We start from the raw sequence: 22,039 nt of genomic DNA, 5'->3' as shown, positions 1-22,039 counted from the left end.
TGTCATTATTTTTTTCTGATTTTTTGTACAAAGATGGAGGGCAAGATTCTCTAAAGAATGGCTGAAGTGGTTTTTCCCGGAAAATTCTTATTCGCCTTAAAAAACGGATTTTCGTATTTTGGGGAAATTCCCTTTAACCAAATAAGAAAATATAGCTTTTCTCAATGTTGACTCATTATTTTTTCTGATTTTTTTATCAATGATGCAAAATGGCAATTCCTAAAATGTATCCGAGCCCGATTTTCGAAAAAAAAAATATTTGGGAAATTTGGGCCAAAAACTGCCTAAAAATAGGGTTTTTTGGACTTTGTGTAAAATCCTGTCATTACTTTTTTCTGATGTTTTGTACAAAGATGGAGGGCAAGATTCTCTAAAGAATGGCTGAAGTGGTTTTTCCCGGAAAATTCTTATACGCCTTAAAAAACGGATTTTCGTATTTTGGGGAAATTCCCTTTAACCAAATAAGAAAATATAGCTTTTCTCAATGTTGACTCATAATGTTTTCCCTGATTTTTTGCACAATGATGCAAAATGACAATGCCCAAAATGTGACGGAGCCAGATTTTTAAGGAAAATTTTTTTTGGCGAATTTGGGCCAAAAACAGCTTAAAAGGTTTTTTGGGCCTGAATGGTTTAAGTGATTTTCGTATTTGGGGAAATTCCTTTTTACTATTTTACATTATTCAACACACAAGCTTTATTTTTCCATTCTGAATTTTTGTACAATTATTGTCACTTTTTTCTTATTTTCATCTGATGTTAATCATTAGGTAGGTCCATTCAGCATGTTGCTTGTTACATCTCATTTTAGAACTTTTCATGTTATTGAGCAATGAAAAATGGAAAAAGGAAAAAGTCACTTTTAAAGATCCGAAAAACCTTTCCCTCGATATAATTTTACATTTTTCAAACACCTTTGACATCTTTGCCCTTATAAGGACAGCAAATTTCTGCTGACACGACATTTTCATCGTTAAAAAATTGCCGTTTTCGGCAATAATTGCCGTTTTTATCTTAAACTTAAACACCTACACTGATTTCCTTCAAACATAGCTCTTTATCGGACTGATTCTACCCAGAAATGAGGTTTTCAATGTCGTGGAATTTAAAAGTAAAGTTTTTCTTAGCATTTACAATATCTTAATATCGCTGAAGTAATATTTTGGTATGGCATATTCTTGATATGCGTAAGTAATTTTTATAGCGGAAACACCCTAAAAAAGCCGGGATTTGACCTCTCTCTGTTACTAAAAATAGAAACACAGAGATCAAAAACCGGCTTTTTGGGGTGCTTCCGTTAAAAAAATATGACGTCATCTTGACTTATGTATATCAAGAATACTCAGTCTGTTATTTAAAGTACAGTTGACGCTCTCTAATTCGACGTTCTACTATTCGATAGGCTCCCTTATTCGATGAAATCTAAAGTCCCCGTCATCTCGTTAACGACACTCCCTTATTCGATAAGCTCCCTTATTCGATGAAAATCTAATTCCTCTTGAAGATCGAATTAGAGAGCGTCAACTGTAAATCTCGACTCTTCCCACCGGTATTTTCTTTTGTTTGAATCATTTAAAAGATTTCCTTTATACGAAAAAATAATTTTAAAGTGGATCCAAAAAACCTTCTCAACATTCCAATCTCTAAAAATAATTATTTATTATCAAGTATATTTTTGGGAAAACGGTGTAGTGTAATAATTGACTTTATTTTCCTTGCCGGGCCTCTTTCCAATTTCCATCAGCTATAAATGTTTTGTTTTGATTGCACAGTTTAGAGTTTTTCCGTTTTCAGAGTTTGATCTTTTGGTATTCGAAAATCCTAATTCTATTTATGGATTAACAAATTACTGAGAAACGAAAACGAAAGTGAATATTACCAAGGAAGTTCCTTACGTGAGACATATCTGTGTTTTAAGGTCAAATCACCAGTGGTTGGATAACTGCAAAGAAAGAATCCACGAAAAACACGCCCTAAAAATAACTTTTAGTGGTCTCTTAAGAAAATTTGATTCATTCTTGAAAACGAAAGTGATTGTTATTGATTATTTCGTAAATTTCCGCTTTTGATTTTCCTTTTTCATAGATGAGGTAACCTGATGCTCCAATCAAATCCATTTTGTAATCATGCTGCTTTTGAAACAACATGCAAAGCATTCTGGTAAGTACAAAATTTATGTAAACTTTCCTATATACGATTTTCCCCTTTTAGTACATGAAGAGGTTACCGGAATGAACTATGATGAGTTTACCAACACAGCGCAATTACTATCTTTGCAAATGTATTACAAAAACTCAAAAAATATGCGTTCAGTCATGGTAATTGTTTTTCCAAACCCCCAAACTATTTTTGATAGTTTAATTTCGCACTTTGATTGAGCGTTTACAGTCTGATTACAAAACCGTTTACAACCTCGCATACTATGTTGCGAAAGTAAGTAATCTATATGGCTGGATGTGATGTCAGTCAGAAACTTTCATTTAATACACTCCAGAGGTAAACGGAAACCCATTAAATTTGATTCTTGTTCTACTATGGTACATATATATTGTACAATATTATACATAATATTGAAAGGCTCGCCTTTTCCCTTCTATATTCATTAGAATTTAACTTTTATGTTATAAGAAACGTCGAATCAGGATTGACGTTAATATTCGAAAACCTACCAGAAGTCCGGAAATTAGTTTGAGAACAGTTTGCTGTTTCCTTTGATTTTATGAATCAGCTTAAGGATGACTTTAATACTTTGATCACGGTCAGGTCAAACCTTTCAGTTAACGTGGCTGTCAGGGAGACTAAGATGGACAGATAAAATTGGCCTGCATTTCACTGGTTAAGAGCTTACCAACCTGTTTAAATGAAATATTTTGAAATGAAATGTTTTGGCCCTTTAATGCTTTGAACTTCAACGAAAACTGTCAATCCGTGACTACAATACTCTTTGCGTGTAACTGCGTGTGCTTCTTTGACAGCTGACAGCCTAACAAAATTCTACCACAAAGGAAATAGCTCCTTTTTATGCAATGTCCAAGACAATGTCATGGAAGAATTTCTCCATGGCCAAAATTATAATTCACAAATACTGCATTTATCCGAGTGGAAACGGAAATTTTGTGAGATTTTATATGATCATAACTAATTTCTAGGGTTTGGCAGCTGGTCCCATTGAGTTTAAAACCCGAAGGTCTAGAGTAGAATGTCCAACTTTTCTCAGGCAAGAAAAAGTGAAGACACTTATTTTTTATCCAAAACGCGCCTAGAACGCGCCGTAATCACGGATTGTATCTAGCGGTTTCTATGTTTTTGAGTATTTTTTGAAATCTAGTGGTAAGTTTTAGTTTCAATCTGGCGTTTGCGTAAAAACTTTGCGGATGGGTAAGTGGTTTAATTTCCCATCCAGGAGTCTCGAGTCTAGCCCTTCGGGCTTGGAAGTCAATGGCTGGTCCCCACCTCGTATACTTAAACTATCCCTGGGCATAATGCTATCTGTGTCGCGTGGCCTGCCAGAATTACTATGGTATCGTCGTAGTATCATGTTGGGCAGCACGACAGATTAAATTCAAACTTGAGAAATGAGAGATTCTGACTGCTTTGTCTTGAGTATAATTACGGGGTGGCTCATAATCGCACAATTAAGGTATTTAAATTTTAAATCAAATTGTATTTTTACACCAATTGAATTCTTTCTAAAGTATGTTTACAATGTCATTTTTAATGAGAGGAAAGACCGAAATAGAATATAGTGACCACCCAACAATCAAAATATTGTCTTTTTCTTTTTGATTACTCCTCATTTCTCTTAACCAACCATTCTCTATCATTCCTTAAATGGTTTTCTGGTTTTCTAACAAGATTGCCCTCAAAATCTCGGAGAATTCAAAATAATTACTGCAGATTGCTTCCTAGTTTGATGTGGTATCAAACTTTTCTCATGAATTAATAACAACCAGTCATTTCTGTAGTAACAACCATTTGTATTTTGTGACTCATTTTCTGAAACTAGGCGTACCTTGATATGACTGTCGGCTTATCTTTATCAGGTTAGTACAGGCTGGGATAATTTTGGTAAGAAATGAACGTCCAAAATTACCAAAAATGGCTCAGTACAAGAAATAAACATACTATAAATATATCCCTTTATGTAAATGTGCATTATTGAACTTGACAGCTATTACGTTGCAAAACAACAATGCAATATAACACATTTGACCTATCTTTCATTTAAAATAATTCGATCTTGGATTGGTATATTTCGTCGGCCCTAAGTCATAATAAGGTGTTTGTCACGCCTAAAACAGGGGTGAGGTGTCGCCGTATGTGTAGTTGTAGTCTTGCGTCTGCAGATGGAGGCGACCTGTCAGCTAATCTTTCGATAGCTGTCCTCTGGTAGGTACATTAACCCCTGACCCTTCTGTCTTAGGGACCTTTAGCATCTAGGACGGCGACTTGAATGAGGACGTGAAGTAAATCTTAAAATCAAATGGCAAATTTTATCCAATTTTATCTAGATTTAATATCACATGGAAAAATTTGAAATGCAGTCAAGTTTTTATAAAAAATGACGTTATAATTCTCGAGGGATTCATTCATTTAAAGCTATTGTACTCTTCCTTTACCGTCTTTGTTCTAAACACGACGTCAAAAAAGAATTTTGAAGTCGTCTTGAGATTTGAAAATGACTAATAATTACCCTATTAAAACTCTCTATTCTCATGAGAAAATAGATTGAATTTAGCTGCGATCCAGATATCAACTCCTTAGAGCTTTCCTTTTGTTCAATCCTGTCGTACTTTTTCAAATCTGCCGTCCTAGATGCTAAAGGTCCCTATTAACATTTAGAAGAGGGGCAGGACCATTTTGGTAGCATTTTGTATGACCGGCAAGGGTTTAAACCCACAATCTTGCGCAACGTAGCCAAATGCTCTACCTTTACACTAGTTCTGATTGAGTATTATGTAAGGATGGTTTACCCCAAAACATGTTTCCAACTTGTTAAAGGAAGGCTAACTTGAATGTGGGATCAATTTACTCTAAGAATCGGACAGTAACAATGCAATGAGGAACTATCAAGATAATCGAGAATGCAAGGACACCGTACTTGATTCATAAGAAATGTATAACATATAATTTAATTAATGTAATAATGTAATGTATAAACTTCTGGTATAATAATATATACAAATTGATTTTTTCCTTGCTAATATACACAATCTTTAGCACAATATAATATTTACAGTTGAAATTTCATAAAAAAATATACATAGTTTGGTTTTCTGTTTTGAAACAACGTGACTGTTGTGTTAAAAATTAACTCTGACCCCTCCCTCCCCCTTGAACGATATAATTTGTTTATGTTGCTTTATAAAAATAAAGTCCTCAGCTCCTCAATAATTTTTCTTCTCCGGCTCATATTTGGTAGATTTTTTTTCTGAGTCTGTACTCAGATTGGGAAAATTTGTTTTCAAAAATCTCAAATTTCTTCCAAAGGAATGTTGTGTTTCTCGATGTTTGCAAAATTTGAAGTGTTTCCTTTAGAAGTTTTTCATCATCGACATACTCGATAAATTTCTCATTTCGTATCCAATTTGTTTTTCCAAATATACCACTGGAATGTTCGAAAATGTCAAAACAGTCTTTTCACATAAACAACATGTCGTGGACAATAAGTTCCTTATTCCGAACAAATTTCAAAAAAAGTTTGATATTTTTGGGACAGTGATCTGAATTTTGTATCCCCCTCGTCTGACAGCTTTTTGATTTCTTTATGAATATCATATTTGTAGAGGATCGGACATCCGGTTATGTCACTTCTTACATCTCACATGAGGACCGTTAGAATTCTTAAAAGTCTCCTCCGTGGCACATCATAAGAAAACTAATATCCTCATAACGGTATGGATATTCCGTGTTCAGCTGGTGATTATTGTTCTTTCAAACCAGCTGCAACAAAGCGCTGTTACTTGTTCGTTCAGCGGATTCGGACTTCATGGACGTTAGACGTTATTCTGACGTTGTGCCGATGTCGTCGGCTCCTAAGAACCTGTCGCCGTGTTATTCATATCCGTGATGATAAGAATTTCTTTGAATCGCCAGTACTTCTCTATGGAATCTTTTTAAGTCGCGTCCAGGAATTTTTTCCTTGGCTCGTCGATATCGTTGATTTAACAACAATGTTTGTAGGACCTCCTTTCCTTGGTTCACTATACACTTTTAACAATCGTATTCAGCAATTTCACCATATGAACATGATTCGTAGCAGCATTCTTCATTTGCGTTATCCGTACCTCGGAACACTGCTTGCCGACGGTGCCGTGCTTTCAAGAAGGACAGTGCTCCAGTTTTTGATACCAAGTTTTTGTTGATGTTCGGTTTCGTGAAATCTGAAAATGGAAATAAAACCTTTAATTGATGGAAGAAAATCTGACAGATCTTTAAACTTTGTCAGTGATAACAGTGGATAAAGCATGCAAGCATCGGCATTCTAGCCTTAGCGCTCATTTTAATGAATAGGAACAAATTAGCAAGGCGCTGAAATCGCCTAACGAAGTTAAGCAGGCCGTCGGAAAAAAAGCATAGCTTTAAAATTAAACAATAAAAATTCACAATGAAAATTACCTTCGATAGCACGCTTGCTTCTTCTTTTGAAACTCTCCACACGATTTCGCTGATGTTGTTTATATTTGCACATGTATTTCCAAGCCATCACAAACGTATCTCCACATAAACTAAACGTGCGTCCTGTTTTGATTTCATTCGTCTGGACGTTGCCTGCCGCCGTTATAATCATATTTCCGTCGCCGTAGACAACGTTGCAAACAGCCAATAATAATGCAGTTTGAATCAAAAATTTCATCACTGATGTCGATTCCATTTTTATTCCCTGGAGTAAGTATCAAATTAAAACGTAGTAATAGATTGAATGGGAATTTATGACTGCTCGTAATCGATGCACTGAACTGACTAATTGAATTTAACGAGTATTCAGTTGCTTTTATATGCGCATCGCATGTCTCAAGAGAAATCCCACGTGTGCTAGAACCGGTCAAGAACAATAGAGATTACAACATACCTCCACACTCCACCGTCATAATTTCTTTTTTATTATATCTGTCATAACTGATTGCTAAATGAATTCTTTTTGTGAGAACAATAAATTAGAACAATGAGAAAAAATGAGAAGCTTGACCAATTTGAAACATATTTACGGAGTTTACTACACTGAAATGAAATGTTCCAATTATTCAAGTCGGAATAGAAAGACTGGAATTGTTAAGAACACTCAAAAAGCCAAAATCGAATAATATAAGAATTGGATACGACTTTAGCTTCCAAGTAAAATGATGTTAATATTATTCTTACAAGAAAGAAAGACAGTTGGGAGTACTGTTACAATTTAGCGAACCACTTTAGTTGTTCCCACGAGGGAGGTTTGGCAGTGCTGTTTGTTTTGTCTTATTGTTTGTCGTAGCGCATGTTCCGTTTTCCATTATCGTGGTGAATTACTTCATTATTTTTTAAAGGGCGCCTCGTAAAGTCTCTACAGGTTCCAGCGTAGGCCTACAGTGACACTTATTAAAAGGATATAAATTTTCCAGTTCCGTTTGAAGTGGGGAAAGACGTCAGGTACTATAGTAGGCTGAGTGAGAAGAAAATCTGAGAAAAAGCTCCTACCTTTATAATAGCTTTTCCAATGGGTTTAGAATACATGTTATTGAGCGGCATTGGTGCAATTCTCTTTCAATCTGATGATACACTGATGAAAATTGTTGAACCTTGCTCAGAATATTTTCTAAAATTCAGCAGTTCCCAGCATATTTCTTACGATGTTCTCATTTTTTAAGACACTTCGACCCTCATTGTTCTTATAAAATTGGTTCTTTTAAAAATAAGAGTGTATTCTAAATGTGCCTACCATTAGAATAACTTTTCCAACAGTTCTAAAATGTTATACCCTATTCTAGATATACCAACCTTTCATGCCTTTCATCGATTTTCCCGATAGGCAATTTGATTTTTCAATCTCATACTCTCGAGTTGTGTTTTTTCAATATTGAATCCTGCTTTGAATCTATTCTGATGACCCAAATGAGTCATCAATATCTTGACGTTATCAAAACTCAAGTGTGTGATTGACCATTGGTTATATTAATCACATTTTTCAAAAATAAATTGACATTTTTAGTAGCAGTAAACACAGGAGCGTAAAAGGTCGCACGTCAAGAGAAAAGAAGCTTTTCGAACCGTTAAGTCAACAAATCGATAAACAAATGATCAATTTTTCTAAGTTTGGATTTGTGAAAAATCGTTTGACAATACTATCTTTATTGTGTTTGATGGTACCGCTTCTCTTCAACATAAGCATCGGACTTTATGCAATGTCATTGTCAATGGTTTTGACCTTTTTAACACAATACAATCGTTTGTTTTCTTGTAATCGCTGTGCAAAGCTTTGATGATATCTTAACCGACAGAATCTTGTTTCGAGCTGGAAAAGTTAACGTCCACTCCCATCCGCCAATTCTAACAAATTTGATCACAGTACAGGGAAACTCAAAAATACATCGAGGGAATCGTTTTGGGTACACAGTCCTCTATCTAGCTTGCAATATCTACAGGCAAACTATGTATCAATAGTCTAGCTTTATATTTCCTCGATCTTCGATTTGCTTGGCAAATCTACGTTTGCTAAGATTTGAATGTTTACAACTTTATGCTGTAGTTTGCCATATGTTCGACACAGGTCACTTAAGCTTTTCCAAAATTTTGGTCTGGATGCATTATACTTTAAAAGAACTATACCGAGATAACGTAAAACATATGTAATGAGCGAACTTTTATTGTTAGGGTTAAAAATTAATTGACACTGCTTTACTGTTCTACTCAAATTTGGTCAACATCGAACAATTGATTTTGTTGAAATCTCCGTGATCTATTCTTTAAAAGGGGGCAATTTGACAAGCTGATCAAACAGAGCGACATACCATGAATTTGACAGCAGTAGGCTAAAATTCATTTTTATTTGCAAGAATTTTGCTTTTTATTAATCCATAAGATACATAAAGAATTAGACAGTTTTGTAATAGCAATTTCTTGCATCTCAAATTTGATTTGAAATTGATTGCACATGCTGCGTTTTGAACCAAAAAACTGGTTGATAAATCTTTTAAGGTGGAGAAGAGATTTTAGATTTCCTTAACTTTTATGTAATAGTCACAGTCACGCTGTGCCTTTAACAACAATTGCTTAGCGTGATAGGATGTAAGAAATGAAAAAACGTTATCACGTATATACCCTTTGCCCCGCCCAAACATCATCATTACTATTTTTTCTTTTCCAAAATAAGAACTTGTCAAGCCCTTTCTCTTAAAAGTTTTCGTCAGTGGAAATAAGAAAAAAATCAACCCTTTTTATATCGAGCTTTCCTTGTAATCTCTTCACAGTAAAAGTGATATACAGTTTTGTCCTGTTGGTTTAGATTTTGACAAAAAAGGATTTTGGATAATCAATTAGCAAATATGGTAAAGACCTACTATACGTGTGCGTCAAAGCGCCAGGGTAGATTTCTACTGTATCTATAAAGATTTTAATCTGATCCAAATACGATGATGATTTTTAAAACAAATATTACAGCAGTGTAGAAAAAATCCATATTAAAACTAACCATACACTATCAATGATTTTTTCAGCTTAAGATTTTAAGTAGGTTTGATACCTAAATCATCAACGATGGATATGATAAGGCATCGAAAGTATACTTACTTTGCAAATTTCCTTCATTTTCCTACATGTAATTTTTGGTATTGAACAATTATTACATTTATGCTATTGTCAGTCTTGGTGTCACCGAAGGAAATTGACAAAACCATCCAAAGGAAAATGATTATATTGAAATTCCATCGATGGAAATTCTTAGAAAACTAGCCTGTTATCTTTCATTCAGCACTTCCCTTTAGTGACTCTTAGATGGTAAATAAAGTTGATTTTAACGTTGAACGTTATGGTGGACGTAAGAAAGACGTTGAAACAACACTTGGCAACAATTTTAAACGAATATCAGATTCAATTTTGGACAAAATCTATAAACAGGTTAAGAACAACATCAGGAAAATATATTACCAGATTTTTTTTGTTTTGCAGAAAACAATGAATGTATAGGTCCTTATATGGATGAATCGAACGGTAAAAGAATAATGCCTGTTGTGCTTTTTAGGTGGACGTAAGAAAGACGTTGAAACAACACTTGGCAACAATTTTAAACGAATATCAGATTCAATTTTGGACAAAACCTATAAACAGGTTAAGAACAACATCAGGAAAATATATTACCAGATTTTTTTTGTTTTGCAGAAAACAATGAATGTATAGGTCCTTATATGGATGAATCGAACGGTAAAAGAATAATGCCTGTTGTGCTTTTTAGGTTCATTTACAACAAAGGATTAATATTGGACCACTCCTATCTGCTCCATTCTGTTATATCAAATTTCCGCTTTCTTATTTTCCCATATAATCTTATAATCTTGACTCTTACCCCAAGGCTATATTTTCTTGTCAAAAAAAGTTGATTATCAATGGATTAATGGTAATCTTTCCAAGCGTTTGTGACAGTGTGGCATCCAATTTACCGTTTACCGTTATTCAGTCGTTGTGTTTGTGAAATCACAATCATTATAAAACTCCAAACCACTAATAACCGGAAAATTTAATAGAGCTGCAATCGCAAAGGAAATCAAAAGTGACAGCCTATAATTCAAAATGCTAATGAGATTCACATGATTGGTTCATAAAATGCAATGTATTACAAATGGAGTTCCAGGTGATTGAATTACCGTTCCAAATCACCTCATCTAATTGGTGTTGATGCAATCTTATATACATGAGTCATGAGGCAGCAAATAATGTCATAATTTTACGTGCATTGACGTTCTCAGCCAGTTCAGAGACGTCATTTTAGAGGCATAGCCACCTGATTGGTATTCGGGAAGAGGCTTTTTCAAAAATATCTGAACAATTTTTCACTTTGGTTTTCATGAAATAGAAATACTTATTTTAAGTTGAAGCCTATCTTTAACCGGAGGATATCTTAGAAAATAAAATTATTTTTGATGTTTATGGTATAAAAAACCTTCCAGTAGTGATGCCCCAAGCGGTAAGTCTAATCACAATATCAGGCAATTTTTTGTCTTCAATCACGATCACAAAAAATCAACAAAAAATTTGGATAATCAAGCATCCCTTTGAAAAAGTCCAAATCACACATCACGCTCAAAAATCTTTCAAATCACGATCACGCTTTGACCTCTGATCACGCAATCACGAAGAAAAAAATTCCTAAACACTTAATCACGCAAGAAAAAGGTCCCTATCACGTCATCACGAAAACCGCTTAGGGGCCTCAGTAGTGTATTGTAACTAAGTACTGGTTCTTTAGTTCTTACGAAGACTCCGTTGCATAAAGCATCTGAATTGCCCACCAGCTTGCACAAAACATTAAATGTTAACACCTAACTTTCACAATATAACGTTATAGAAACATTGAAGCAACGTTTTGTGCTTGCTTGGAGCTTGTAGCGATGTACATCACGAGTTGATTTTCCTTATTCAACTCTGTCATATTCTTTTCCTATTTTAGCGTTACCGTTCCTTCCTACGCTTTTAAGAAATATTTTTGAATTCAAAAAACCAATATTTGGCAGATTTTATTACTCCTGTGGCGTGATTGACCACATTTTTCCCAAATGAATATTTTAAGCCTTAAGACTCTCCCTAAACATATCCGTGGGTGGACAGGCGTTTCATTTGCCGCCGTCTAAGGAAACAGAAGATAGTTTAGATGCATTTATTCGTGTTGGGAGAAACGTAGAGGTGTAGGTTGATATTAAAACTGATTGAGGAAACACTGACTGACGTGGAAAAAAATGTTTCCAGGATTCGCATTAAGTTCAAATTGAGCAGCTTTACGGGAATTTATCAACAATCTCCCTCCACGTTAAAACGCGAAAGACGATTGTGTATTGCAGGCCACTGCTTCCGAAGTAAAGATGAGCTCATCAGTGATCTGTTTCTCTGGAACTTAAACAAGGTCATCATCCTGTTGGACGTCCAAAAAATACGTACCTGGGTGTGATACCGTGACACTGACTTGCTCAGGATCAAAGACAGCTATGATAGATATAAATGGCCGGAAAAACCGAGTATCATTGTCCCTGGCAACTTACACCCTCGCGAGCCAGGGCCGTTAAACGATTCTGCGATGTAAAGAGGCTGGTGCCGTAAAACTGGAGAAATAGTTTAGGGGGCTTACATCTCCCGTCAACGCGTCCATCAGAATCATCAATAGCGTAAGGCCTCGGGTCGAGGGTGGGGCAACTCGCTGGACCGGGTAACGCAAGGTTACATATTGATTAAAAAATTTCTAGCTACGGTATTTCCTCTAACGTCGCCGTCTAAAGAGCATATTCCAAAGAACGGCGCTAAAAGTAGAGGGTTACGGGTTACTCACTCATTTTAACGTTTTCATCCTTTCAAACTTGTAATAATGAAATTTAAACTATCAATTGAGACCTTTTATCAATCTTCATAATATGAGAACCGGCAAAAAACTAAACTATGATACAAAATCAGATTTTTCTTATATTTTAAGAGGTCTTTCAAAATAGATATTTCAAATTTTGAAAAGGTTGCCACCCTCTAAAGAGAAATTTTGCAGAGCTTCACATGTGAGGTAATACAGTATCGGCAGAACACCGATCCATAGATCCAAGTTTCCTAGGTAATTAAAATATTTCTTTCCAGGATAATAGTGTGGAAAAGCTTTTTGTTGTGAGTTTAGTTCATCGATCCTTGAAATAACGCTTAAAATCGACAACTATCTAGCAATTTCTTTTAGATATACTTCCGTTCTTTCTCACTGTAGTTTTTAGCGATTGTTTTTGTTTACTGCTGTTTTGACAAAAGTTAATATCCGCTACTAAACTTACCCACGCTTAAGACTTGTGTCTGCTAAGGAAAAATAACATAACCAAAAGTTGAGACCATAACACTAGAACTTTTTGTTAAAAAATCTTGAGGAAAGTTAACTAATCAAAGGTCTGCCATGTGGGATTTCATTCTCAATTTTTTAACCCGCGTGGTGGCCAAAATATGTTGAATGAGTGGGTTTCTCATTTCCGGAGCTGTTTTTAAAACAGAGGATTTCTATCATAGTTTTGCACAACAGTTTTACCTATTTGATTTTCGTTGATAAATGCTTTAGGTAATTCCACACTCCTATCTAAGGTATTTTATATTTTCATATCTAGTCTAGATACCAAGCTCTAAACTCTGGCAAAATACGCATGAGATACGTACAGATTACGAAATGCGTAATTTTTATATCCAATGTACATTTTTCTTGTTCCGCTGCAGGTTTAAGAGAATTTAAGCCTTAAAATTCTGAAGTTCAGACTTATTTCATCCCTGTAGTCCCTTGTGGTGTGTATTTTTCATGATTCATTTACCATAGGGTCGTATGTTGCCGTCAAATCAGATGACTTGTTTCAATGTGGTGTCGTGAATTGGCAATGACCAACATGATTCATCCAATATCATCAAAGTGCAGATGAGGTACTCAAATTTCAGATCTCGATTTATTAACTTTGTTTTGATAAACCGCCCCAAACCTCCCGTCCTCAAAAACAGCCTGGCCTGAATTTTTACAGAAATGGTAGGTAGGTAGGGTTTCAAATCACGCAATCATCACGCAAAAAAAAACTCTAAATCACGATCACGTTTATCACGTTGGCTCCTCCGATCATGCAATCACGCACTTTAAAGTCTTAAATCACGAAATCACTTGAAAAACGCCAATCACGCCATCAGGCTTGTTTATAGCCTGCTTTTTCATTTGACTCCATCCAAGACATATTGCATAATATCCAGCCTGAAAAATGCTCTGACCTTCTTTGAAAATGACATTCGTAGTGATTGCAGTTGACTCTCTCGCCCTCTCTTTTCAACTTTTATAATTCGAATATTTCGGTAATTCGATCTAAAATATTGGTCTCTCAGCTGTAAAGTTGTATTAAATATTGTGTATACTTCGTTAAAGCTCGACCTTTAGGAGCTTTTGCCATGAGCATGACTTTTTTAGTTTTAAGCTTAATAATATTCTTAGCATGTTCTTTTTTTCACCATTTTTGAGCATTTTTGCCCCTTATTCTAAGAAACTGACTGTTTTAGAGTCGGCAAAGCCTTATGTTCTTATATAGTTTGTTCTTATAAAAAAACGTGTATGAGTAAGACATGTATGATTCATAGAAAGAAGGTGGCAAGTAGTTTGTTTTGTTTTGTTTACTTCTTTTGAAGCATCTAAACCTTTCTATTGAGTAATATTATTGCAAAAAAGTAAGTACTCGTCAAAGTTTGAAAGAAAATATGATGTCATATTCATCACTCGCGCACCCGGTTGACCAAACCTTTTTAACAACTTTTGATATGCTACAACCCCTTCTCACGGACCCACTGGGACCCCTTCCAGTGGAAAATTATCCGCCATTTTTTCCCCACTGAAAATAATCAAATAAACCAATCCTACTGCAAAATATCTACTATTTTTCCTATCCCCACTGAATTTTCTGATTTGAAAACAAAATAATTGAAATCCCTAGACTTGAGAAATTTTATCCCCACTGGTTGAAAAAATTCTGCCGGGTCTGTGAGCAGGGGAGGGGGTGTTATAATTAATGGGTTTTTTCATGATATTTGGACAGCGTGAAAATGAAATTTGTGATAGAGTTTTGTCATTACAGATAAGGTCATTGCTACCTGATGACGTTATCAGACTTTGACAGATCCGATATTAGGACTCTCTCTGTAACGCCTTTTTAAGTTGTAATTTTTTTGCTCAAATTTTGTGCACTAACTTTACTTGATAAAATACAGGTGCGAGTAAACGTTCAATTACCACCTATAAAATATTTAGGTCTATATTTTCAACCTTTAGAATAAGAATAACTTCTTTACACTTTTGAAATTGTATTGTCTTTTGATAAATGTCAAGTCAGGCTAAAAGATTCAACCATTTAATTATACCTTTCGAGAATTAGTTATTGTTGGCATGGCATTGAAAATGACACGACTGTCTTATTCTCAGAGAAAGCGATTCATTTGAAAAAATACTCATACTGATAAACAAAATGTGTCTGTTTTGTACAAAAATTTACTACAATCAAACAAGTTAAAGAAGGCGACTGTCTCCAGTACAGACTTCTTGAGAGTGGAAACTGTATATTATAATTTATTACTTTCTTAAGATGGGAAATTATGACAAGTTTTCTCAAACAGTTGCAAAAGATCTTTTAAAATCATATCTTTTAGCCTGTAATTTTGGCGTATAATTTTTGTATGCTCGAAAAAAACATTTTTCTGCTGAGAAAACCTTTCCTTACTTTCTTTACGATAATTCAATGTTACTCTGAATATTTTTATCAATCGAACTTCCTTGTCAACCTTTTTAAGGCTGGACCATATTTTTGGTCCTACAGCGGCAGTGTAGAAGGTTGTCGGTGTCTACTTAAGGCCGGCGTAAAAAGGGTCGATACGGTACCAAACAAATTCAAATTACCGAGATACTTTAGAGCGGATGGGAGCTCATAAAGAAAGTATATTTGGTTTTGCCTTAAAATATTCGGCGGTAGCAGGATTTACTAAGATGACCTTAAAAAGTAAAATGCAACAACATCTAAAATTAAACTTTTAAAAACCACATACTCAGTTATGATGCTGTATCTCAATGGTTTAATGGCCCAATAACCTTAAAAAGTTCAAAATACTTGCATTGTCGTGTGGTGAATTTTCTTCAGTTTTGGCTTTTTCTTAGATAGTGATTTATCTCAGACTAGCAAAGTCTACTATTTGCTAGGAAATTATTTCCTCGTAAATTTGAAGCCCTCTCTCGCCCTTCAGATCTGTGACTACGCTTTGACCTTGTTCATAAAGTTTCTTTTCAGTTTAGTTATGTCATGTGAGGAGAATCGGGTATCATGCTCTGATACAAGAGTGCCGGGAGATATATCCGACTCTGTGGTGTGGGTGCTAGTACTTGTCAGGTTCGACACGCGAGGATGCATTTTCCTACCAACTTCCGAGTTGGTAGAGTCAGGTAAGCGCACTGATTTCCTTAGGATAGTGAATACTGTTCCGTTTATTGAAAGGCTCATAGCTCTCATAGAAGTGTTTGTTAAATACAGATATAATGATCAATATCTGTAATTTTGACGAAGTTCATTATCCATAAAATGTCTGTTCATTAGAGTGATAGCTCATGTATATCATTTCCAGGTGTAATTGCGTCACTTGCTTGGTTTCTGTTCATTTTCTTCTTGACTCTTTCTCTCATTTCCATCAAACGTTGCTCTTTATATTTTGTTCCGGGTACAATAGCATACTGATAGCTTTTTCCCGTAGATCAGAAATCACATGACAAAGGTATTGATAACAATGGTTAAGTTTTGATACAGCTCCTTTTCAACAATTTTGTTTGTTTCCAATGGCAAACATCACTGTTAACATAATAATAGATGCAAATGAAGCACTCAACAAAGCCATTCGATCGTCCATAACACTTGGTATATGTCGCCCACGAAATGCTTGAATGAAACAAGCGAGCTGTATCACCATGATTAACGGATTTACATATCCGGACCTGCAATGAAAGTAAATGCCATGACATTCAAATGGATTCTGGAAACTTGCAGACATCAGAGCTCAGAGACCGTCACGACTGGAAATTCTTTTTCAAGATAAAAAAACATTTGCTGTGATAAAATCACCAAGACATGCATTAATGGATCATCCAAAAATGGATTGAAATAGAGTTATTTAGATAACTTAAGGATAAACTGAAGATTGAGAGTCTCATTTGGGAAATTGGACAGTGCATTTTGATGAGAAATACAATTAAAATGCTGCGAAAAATGATTTAATGGTTAAAGGAGAGTGAAAAATAATACCATTACTGCTGACAAGGCTTGAACATGTGTCTATAATAATTCCATGGGTGAACGAAAAAGAATGTCGAACAAATGAAGTCATTCGGGCCGGTATATGAGTGTAGAAACAAATACTAAAGGTTCGAAAATGTCTTTTGCTGGACTCGTCACTCCATATTTTGGATCTACAAGAATATCGATAACTAAAGCTATCAAAATCATCCATCCATCAATATCTGTACCTGGGAATTCTCCTTTTCATCGTTCGATGATTGAGTTTAGAGAATCTTAGATTAAACTGTCCCAAACTTGGCTGTATGTGTTTACATCTTCTTTTGCTCTTGGTGTAACGTAAGTTTCAATATTTGACAAAGAAAAATCCAAATTTGCCAAATTTGTCAAACTAGCATTCGATTGGTTAAAAAGAAGAAACATAAGCCACCATAAAATTGTCATTGTTGGATTGTTTTTTTTTCCTGAAATATTAATTAAAAAAGTCAAAGGAGTAACCATATCAAACAAAGTGAATTTTTTTCCTCATCATTCACTTGAATCCGGGAGATTTGAAAAGACTCTAAATGTTAAAGATATTTGGCCAAGAAAAAAAAAAGCAACTGATACTATTCCATATATATTTAATTCAGATATATAAAACAGATATTATATTCCAAAAATAACACGGCTATTAGCCTGTTATACCATCTTCAAAGAAGTGATAAGATTTTACAAATTCTTTAAAATGTTTTTTAGTGACCTCTACTATCGTGGGAACCACATTTTAATTTTCTCTGAATGTTAACCTGTAGAGACGGACAATAAGAATTTTATCACACATGTCTCGATCACATTGCTATTCAAAGAATCAAAGATGAGAAGATCATTGATCCAGGGGCTGGATCCGCAACTCCTGAATGGAAGATGAAGCAATTTTTCAATATAGAGAAGTGTATTTCTCAGGCCTATTGACCTCTATGAAACAATCTTACATCTTTACAATTTATAGATCTTATCATTCCATTCGTTTATCAGTTCTAGTTTGAAATTCTCTGCGGACGGTGCATTTGCAACATTGGTTCCAAAACCGTTCCACGTATCAATGCTCCTGCAGTAAAGTGAATTCGTTTGGTATCCTCTAATGCCGGTGGTAATGCAGATCGATTTCGATGAACGAGTTTCTGACATAGGGAATGTTTATCATAGACATTAAGATGCTTTTAAAATTCCACCATATCTCCGATTTTACACTGGATCTTAAGGGTTCATGACTTGTAAACGTTCTTCGTATGAATGGTTTCTACCGACAAGTCTTGTTGCTCTACGTTGGACACTTGCATCAGAGTGTTTGATCAGCTGTGGAGACCAAACTGCTTGTGCGTGATCAAAGTGAGGTCTTACAAATGCTATGAAAAGTGTGCAAAGCATCTCGGGAGGAAGGACGTCGAGGCTTATGTTAATCAATCCAACGATTGAGTTAGCCTCCTTGATGTTGGTGTAGATATGCTCTTCGAAATTCAGTTCACTATCGATAATCATTCCGACAGTTCTAGGACAGAGCCAGCTAGATCTCGTCTTACATGTTGCATGTTCCAGAATTTCCCTAGTGTCAACAACCAGTCATATTGGTAACGATCGGACAAAACTCCTTTCAACCAATCAAGTACCATTCCTCTGATACCATACGCTTCGAGTTTTCTTAGCAATCTGCGATGTGGAACGTTGTCAAAGGCTTTTTTGTCACTGTCGATCGCTTTCCCATAAACCCATGTTGTTGGGTTGATAGCAATTTCTCATTCGTGAGGTGTTCAATTATTTGTTCCTTTAGGATTCTTTCCATTGCTCTACACGCAACTGGTGTTAGACTGAATGGGCCTGTAATTTTCTGCACGGTTCATTTTTCCTTTCTTGTAGATCGCGGACACATGTCAGTCTTCCAATCATCCGGCAGTTTACTTTCTACTAAGGCCTTGGACATAATAGAATGGTAAAGGAACGGCTATATAAAAGACCCATTTTTCAGCATGACTGGATGAATCTTTTCAGGTCCTAGCGATTTATTAGGATTCAAACCTTTCAGTCCATTTCTTAACATGCTACGTTTGTTTATGTTCGTGATGGAAACTCAGTGATCCAGCAGGTTCATTCCTAAAACACTGCAAAACTGATCCTGTAGAATGTCAGCTTTGTCTTCGTCAGTAAAACGAAGTGATAATTTATCATTTGGATCAAGCAAAAGGGGGAAAATCCCCGATTTGGTCTTCACTTAGTTCTGGATATGCTGTTCCGATATAAACTTCTTAGGGCTTCTTTTTGCTTGAACACAAATTCGTTTTATAGTCTTCTTCTTTCTCGCTTGATCTTTCCTGTAACCTTGTTTCTCGCAGTAGTGTAAATAGCTCTGTTTCTCTACCGTGAAAAGCACATGCCGAAATCATATTCTGACCTGTGCCGACCAATCGAGATTCTATTCAGCAACCAATCAACGCAGAGAAAAGTGACCATGATGACAATTCAAGATCTTGGATTAAGTTCAAATTAAGTTCAAAGTTGATATTTTTATTCCCGTCGTTGAAAACACAACTCAGAAATGTCATCAATAGTTTTTTTGTAAAGATATTTTTTAGAAAAGAATCGGGGTCAAGCTGGAGTTTTTACAAGTTCTTTGATGACTCTGTTGGTCGTTAAATGTTGAGACAAACGATTTTATTACTTTTTCTAAAGAACGCATCATCCCTATTGTTTAAAAATAACCAATCAGTTAAGCATCTCCAAGGCATCTCAAGAATCGGCGATAGCAGAGAAATGGAAAGTGATAGAAAAACAGCTTCTTGAGAACAGCTCGCCAAATACCATTTCGATAATCAGAGAAACGCTTTTTCTATCCCTTTCCATTTCTCTTGTGATGGAGAGTCATAACATAACAATCTGTCTATTATTTCGCTTCCATTGAAGTAACATTACCATAATTATAATAGTTGAGTATTTACTGTTATACATTTGGAAATCATGTAGAAGATTTCTTTTAAAAGAAACTCATTTCGATTACACTTGGAGGTTTTTGGGGAATTCGGTAATAGTAAACGGCATACCGATACAGTCTGCTAGACATACAAATATGGTTATATTTGCTCTTCATCTTTGATTTTTTCTACAGTGATTAGATTAACACATGCGCAATAAAATTTCTATAATTAGTCGTCAGAGGTTGATTTATTCTTTGGAAACTCTGATACTCAGGGTACTATTTCTCTGCTCCGAAGTTGTACCAATTGTTCTTATCCTATTGCGATGAAGGCGATGTTTTCTTTTAGGCTTTGTTAAATGTCTTGGTCGATTGCAAAACTTCCTTTTTTTCCGTAAACATGTTTTCCCTTCGTACGAGGAACGTACCGATTCCTAAGCTCGAATTTTATCTCGCAACATCTTCCAGCAATCATTAACGTTTGCATTTTCTGCTCCTTGATAGAAACCTGTAACCCAAACAGAGTTCTCAAGATGTCCTTTCATTGCTTTAAAATTTGCCTTATTGTAGTTTTAACCCTTTAAGTGCCACGGTCATTTTGTTCTAAGTTTTTTAAAGAAAATCGCTAGTTCAAACTTTAAAGACTTATTTCTCCGGATCTAAAAGGAGTTAGAAGCTTGTTCATAAATCGTTGGATAGCTTAGAGAGCGATTTAGAAAGGGCGGGGTGGACGGCGGCTAAGGGGGGGGGTAGGTAAGGGAAATTTAAGCATCTGCCTGAATGATAGAAAGGTGCGCAGTAGTAAAACTTCAAACTAATTCGCTGGAAGACAGAATCAAGTAAAGCAGGGCCAAATTTGGAGGTTCTTGGATCACTTGTTGACCAAAAATGGTCAAAAAACGGTCACAATCTTAAAAAAGTGGATTTTTGTCAAATTTCTGCACTTTTTTTTTACTTGTCAGCTTAAAATCTCGCTGAAAAGACTCACTTTTGATTCTTTTTTTGCTTGAACCCAATCCAGTTAAACTAGGCATTACAGGAGGGTTTCGCTCTCCTTCATAGCCTATGACCAATATACTTGTCATTGGAACTTAAAGAGTTAATGCATTCTGTTTCAAGATAACATTCGAACGAAAATGATTGAATAATGTGATCACTTTAATTAATTAAGTGGTGAAAGATAGGAGATGCTAACCTGGCTTTCTTCTTTTGTCAGAATCAGGTGTTGGGTAAAAGAAGGAGTCTCTTAAAGCTTCGAGAAATTGTTCGTCTTCCTTCGTGTCGTGGTGAGGATTTGACCTATTTTCCCAATTGATATCTTTATAGTTGAAGTCTCCAACGATACACTTGTGACTGTATTTCTTATTCATTGCAATTTCCTTAAGTGCTGCATTGTTTTTTATGTTGGCGTGTTGGTTGGATTCCGTTACATACATCCGAAAAGCAAAGAATCCGCTCCTTTAAGCATGCCATTAGAAACATCAGAAAATGACGAAGACATCTCCAACACGAACAGAGGCTTTCATGCCCGCGTGAAAGGAAGTGATAACACCAAACTGGTTTAAAGAAATACCAAATTTAGATTAAGAATTTTCCAGAGAGCGGTTCTATTGAGTGTCTTGTAGGCTTTAGTAAAATCAATGAAGATTATATAGAGGTTGTTGTTTAGTTCACGCGCTTGTTCTTGTATTTGTCGCAATACAAATATAATACCGACTGTACTTTTACCAGCACGAAAGCCTCATTGAGATTCATGATTTGCAGAGAGAAACGCATGTGTAACTGTCCTGTTTAAAATGACTGTAGTGAGGATTTTATCAGCTTGCACCGGAGGAGTATGGTTACTAGGTTTTCGAAATGACGCCTGATTTTTGAAAATCGGAGGAAAAATTGAAATTTTGTGAGATTTAGGACCCTTACCAGGACTTTTTTCCTAAAATTTAGCATATTAGAAGATTACTCGTCACCGAGGAGATGATGAAGAAACAGATTAAACTGCTTGACAAAAATATGTTGACACTGCCAACACTGCTGGGCTTTTACGCCGCTTAGGCTTTCTTGTATAAATTTCGAACACAATTTTTCGAGTGATTTAGCCCTCGCCTCA

The 22,039-nt window shown here is 35.5% G+C and overlaps 2 protein-coding genes across 2 annotated transcripts in view; one reads left to right on the top strand and one right to left on the bottom strand.

The window, feature by feature from the left end:
• Positions 1-5,098: 5,098 nt before the first annotated feature.
• LOC136804278 (con-Ins Im2-like) lies at positions 5,099-6,965 on the bottom strand. Its single transcript, XM_067060986.1, has 2 exons — positions 6,619-6,965; positions 5,099-6,383 (listed from the first exon to the last, which is right to left on the bottom strand). The coding sequence occupies exons 1-2, from the start codon at positions 6,872-6,874 to the stop codon at positions 6,214-6,216; spliced, it is 426 nt and encodes a 141-aa protein (XP_066917087.1). The 5' UTR covers positions 6,875-6,965; the 3' UTR covers positions 5,099-6,213.
• Positions 6,966-13,530: 6,565 nt separating this feature from the next.
• Positions 13,531-22,039, top strand: part of LOC136804295 (uncharacterized) — a 31,138-nt gene continuing 22,629 nt past the window's right edge. The window contains exon 1 of the mRNA XM_067061003.1: positions 13,531-13,608. The gene's annotated coding sequence lies outside the window, so the exon portion shown is untranslated. The remainder of the gene's footprint in view (positions 13,609-22,039) is intronic.

This window comes from Clytia hemisphaerica, unplaced genomic scaffold (genome assembly GCF_902728285.1).
Source record: "Clytia hemisphaerica strain Z4C2 unplaced genomic scaffold, Clytia hemisphaerica genome assembly, whole genome shotgun sequence".
Taxonomy (NCBI): Eukaryota; Metazoa; Cnidaria; class Hydrozoa; order Leptothecata; family Clytiidae; genus Clytia; species Clytia hemisphaerica.
Note: the sequence above shows the minus strand (reverse complement) of the source record. Positions and strands in the feature narration are given on the sequence as shown.

Bases quoted from the DNA above. Each gene is read 5' to 3' on its own strand.
- LOC136804278 (XM_067060986.1), bottom strand. From the start codon at position 6,874: ATGGAATCGACATCAGTGATGAAATTTTTGATTCAAACTGCATTATTA. The intron at 6,384-6,618 runs GTAATTTTCATT...TTCCATTTTCAG, and splicing joins AAGCAAGCGTGCTATCGAAG to ATTTCACGAAACCGAACATC.